Source organism: Equus asinus, chromosome 13 (assembly GCF_041296235.1).
Source record: "Equus asinus isolate D_3611 breed Donkey chromosome 13, EquAss-T2T_v2, whole genome shotgun sequence".
NCBI classification, from domain to species: Eukaryota; Metazoa; Chordata; class Mammalia; order Perissodactyla; family Equidae; genus Equus; species Equus asinus.
The window spans coordinates 40742766-40746054 of record NC_091802.1 but is presented as its reverse complement, the minus strand read 5'-3'; the positions used below and the strand labels follow the sequence as shown (position 1 = coordinate 40746054).

Here is a 3289-nt window from a genome sequence, read left to right as displayed (position 1 = left end):
TGAGTATTCATGACTCACTGATGGGCTGTCTTCCTCGTGGCACATAAATAACTCACAGAGATGATCACTTTTCTATTTGCCTGCTATAATTCTGCTTCTCGTTTGAGATCAAAAGAGATCTTGGCATCATAAGAACAATTCATCCAAACAACATTGTGGACGGATACACAGATCACAGGTAAATCCCAGTGACTGAGGCCACATGACGGGCCGTCCTGACAAACAAGGAAATAGGAAAGGCAATTCTGAGAAACACCAAATAGAAATCTTGAAACACCAGGAAAAGGAAATCTTATTTTTCTTGACCTTAGAATGTTTAACCAGAGAAACACAATGATCTAACTTAATGACTAATATTGCTTTAGGAAAATAAACTAGGAAATGGTCCAGGAAATGGACACAGCAGCCTCAGCAGAGTATAAAAGAGGACAAGCAGCAGAAGGATTTTCAAATTCATTAAGCTCACTCTCTTACTAGTATCAGAATCTCCACCCTCTGACACCATGGTCAGCTCTTGTTGTGGCTCCGTCTGCTCTGACCAGGGCTGTGGCCAGGAGACCTGCTGCCGCCCCAGCTGCTGTCAGATCACCTGCTGCAGGACCACCTGCTACCAACCCACCTGCAGTGTGCCCAGCTGTTGTAGGCCCCAGTGCTGCAACTCCAGCTGCTGCCGCCCCAGCTGCAGTGTGTCCAGCTGCTGCTGCCCCAGCTGCAGTGTCTCCAGCTGCTGCAGGCCCCAGTGCTGCATCTCCAGCTGCTGCCGCCCCAGCTGCAGTGTCTCCAGCTGCTGCAGGCCCCAGTGCTGCATCTCCAGCTGCTGCCACCCTTCTTGCAGTGGATCCAGTAGCTGTGGCTCCAGCTGCTGCCGCCCCAGCTGCAGGGTGTCCAGCTGCTGCCGCCCCAGCTGTGGCATCTCCAGCTGCTGCCGCCCCAGCTGCAGGGTGTCTAGCTGCTGCCAGCCCTCTTGCTCCGGTTCTAGCTGCTGCGGCTCCAGCTGCTGCCGCCCCTCCTGCTGTCTGCGCCCAGTCTGTGGCCAGGTCTCCTGCCACACCACTTGCTACCGCCCCACCTGTGTCATCTCCACCTGCCCCCGCCCTGTGTGCTGCCCCTCCTCTTGCTGCTGAGCCCTCGGCCCTGTGACCACCATCTGTTTACCTCTGTCCTCACAGACGTAGACCCTACTGTTATGCTGACCATTAGGACACATGGATTGTGGTTGAGGTCACTTGACTGAATTGGGCCTCAGGATTCCATTGGGGAACAGGGTCACACTGTTGCAGGAGACAGATATGGCCTGGAGCACTCATGCATAACAGTTTACCCTTCAACCTGACCATGGTGAAATCATTGTCCTGACTTCTTTTTTCCTGGGCTTTTCTGTACCCTGATCTATTTCTGTACCAAAGTAAAGTGACCCTTCCTGGCATTAAACATTCCACGTGACTGTGGCTCCCTGGAGATGTTGTCTTCAGTTTCTAGACATGTGTCTCTGACCTGCTCCTGCAGGACTCACAACATGGTCTTATCACTTCTCCGTAAATGGTTCATTATTCACTGCCTGATTTATTCCTAGATGTGTCCTTAGTTCATGAGCAAATCACCTAAGACTATGAATCTGTCCTAGGAAAAGAACAAAGGAGTGAAAACTGGGAGTTTGGCGGAGTCCGTGTCAATAAAAGTAAAAAGAACACAATACATGCTTTGTGGTCACATCCGCTGTTGTAGCTGTATTGTGCTGTTTAGCACCGTCTGCACGTTTGTCTTCAGACTCGTGCTCTATGATACGGGTGTCATCCATGCAGCAAAGCAAGTGTACGCTGATTCTGCCCCTATTTACAATAGGACCTTAGTCCTCACTCATTTTTGCTTTTGATAGGAGATTTCAAATCCAAATACACTGCAAAGGCAGACAGGCAACCTAGAGGAGTGAAGCAGATCCTTCATAAGACAGTGTGCTTGGTGGAAACTGTGGCATGACCACAGCAGACAGCAGTATTGACTTCCTGTCGGGTGTTTCTGTGTGGAAACGGGAGTCAAGTGTTTTCACTAAAAAGTGAGTCTGCTTTCATTGATCCTTCCAAATGCCAAAATCTTCACTCATTCATTTAAAAAGTATTTATTGAGCATTCATGATGTGGAGACACTGTTAAAGGTGCTGGGGTAACAGCGGAGAGCAACACACACAAAACTCTCTGCACTAAGGGAGCCACCATCCTACTGGAGGTTCTCAACAAAAGGCACTGGTGTGTTTACTTTTCCATATTTTTCTAGACATTTGTCCACTCAGGTTTGTGCACTATATTTCCCCCTGTGCTTTATTTATATGAATGAGACTGAGCTTCAGAGCTTTTCTTTAGGTGCAGGTATTTGTGACTCAAATGGGGACACAGTCCCCTAAAAGATAGTTTTACTAAGGATAGTTTACTTACTCCACAATCTGAGAGCCCCACCAAAGCTGCCTAGTTTGGAGAGGGAGCTACCGGGCTGGCTCGCTGAAGAGGAAGAAAATGGAGATAAATCATCAGTTACTCACTTGGGGTGAGAACTAGACAGAAATTTGGGTTCCCATACTCAAAACAACTCCTGAAACTAATAACTGAATTAACAGAGACATGACATATAAGGTCAGTGTACACAAATTAACTGTATTCTTATACACTAGCAACAAACAATGACATAATTAAATTTAAATGAGAGCAGTTCCATTTACAAAGGCATCAAAAACATAAGATGCTCAGAGAAAAATATACAAAAATGTGGAAGAACTCTGCCTGCAAAGCTGCACCATTGTAGAAAGAGAAATCAGGAAAGATCTAAAGGAATGGAGACACACAGTCCCTTCCTGGACTCATGCACTCAATATCGTTAAGATGCCAATTCTTCGTCAATCAGTCTAAAGATTCAATGCAATCGCAATCAAAATCCCAGTACGCTGTTTAGTGGATGCTTAGAAGCTGATTTTAACATTTGTGTGGAATTTCCAAACCCATCTTGAAGACTGAAATGAAGAAAGATACAAAGGGATTTTGCAGGAAGCAGTGACAGAGAAAATACACAGAGAATATCTATAATAAATCTTCAAAGAAGAAAAATAAAGCTATGAAACAGAATGAATACTAAGTACTGAAATTCAAATAAAAGTTCACTTGTACACACCTGGAAAAAGCAGCCCCCCAATGCTCAAAATTGAGACATAACGTTATAAAAGTATTGGACTTTTTTAGAAAGAGAAACTCAATGAAGATCTAGACAAAATCTCCATGTCAGTTATAAGGAAAGGGGAAGTGGA

General features: G+C 45.7%; 1 protein-coding gene across 1 annotated transcript; it reads left to right on the top strand.

Annotated features, from left to right (window-relative positions):
- The first annotated feature begins 382 nt into the window (after positions 1-382).
- On the top strand, positions 383-1458 carry LOC106826401 (keratin-associated protein 4-6-like). The gene has a single exon (XM_044744834.2). The coding sequence runs from the start codon at positions 504-506 to the stop codon at positions 1122-1124; it is 621 nt and encodes a 206-aa protein (XP_044600769.2). The 5' UTR covers positions 383-503; the 3' UTR covers positions 1125-1458.
- Positions 1459-3289: the final 1831 nt, after the last annotated feature.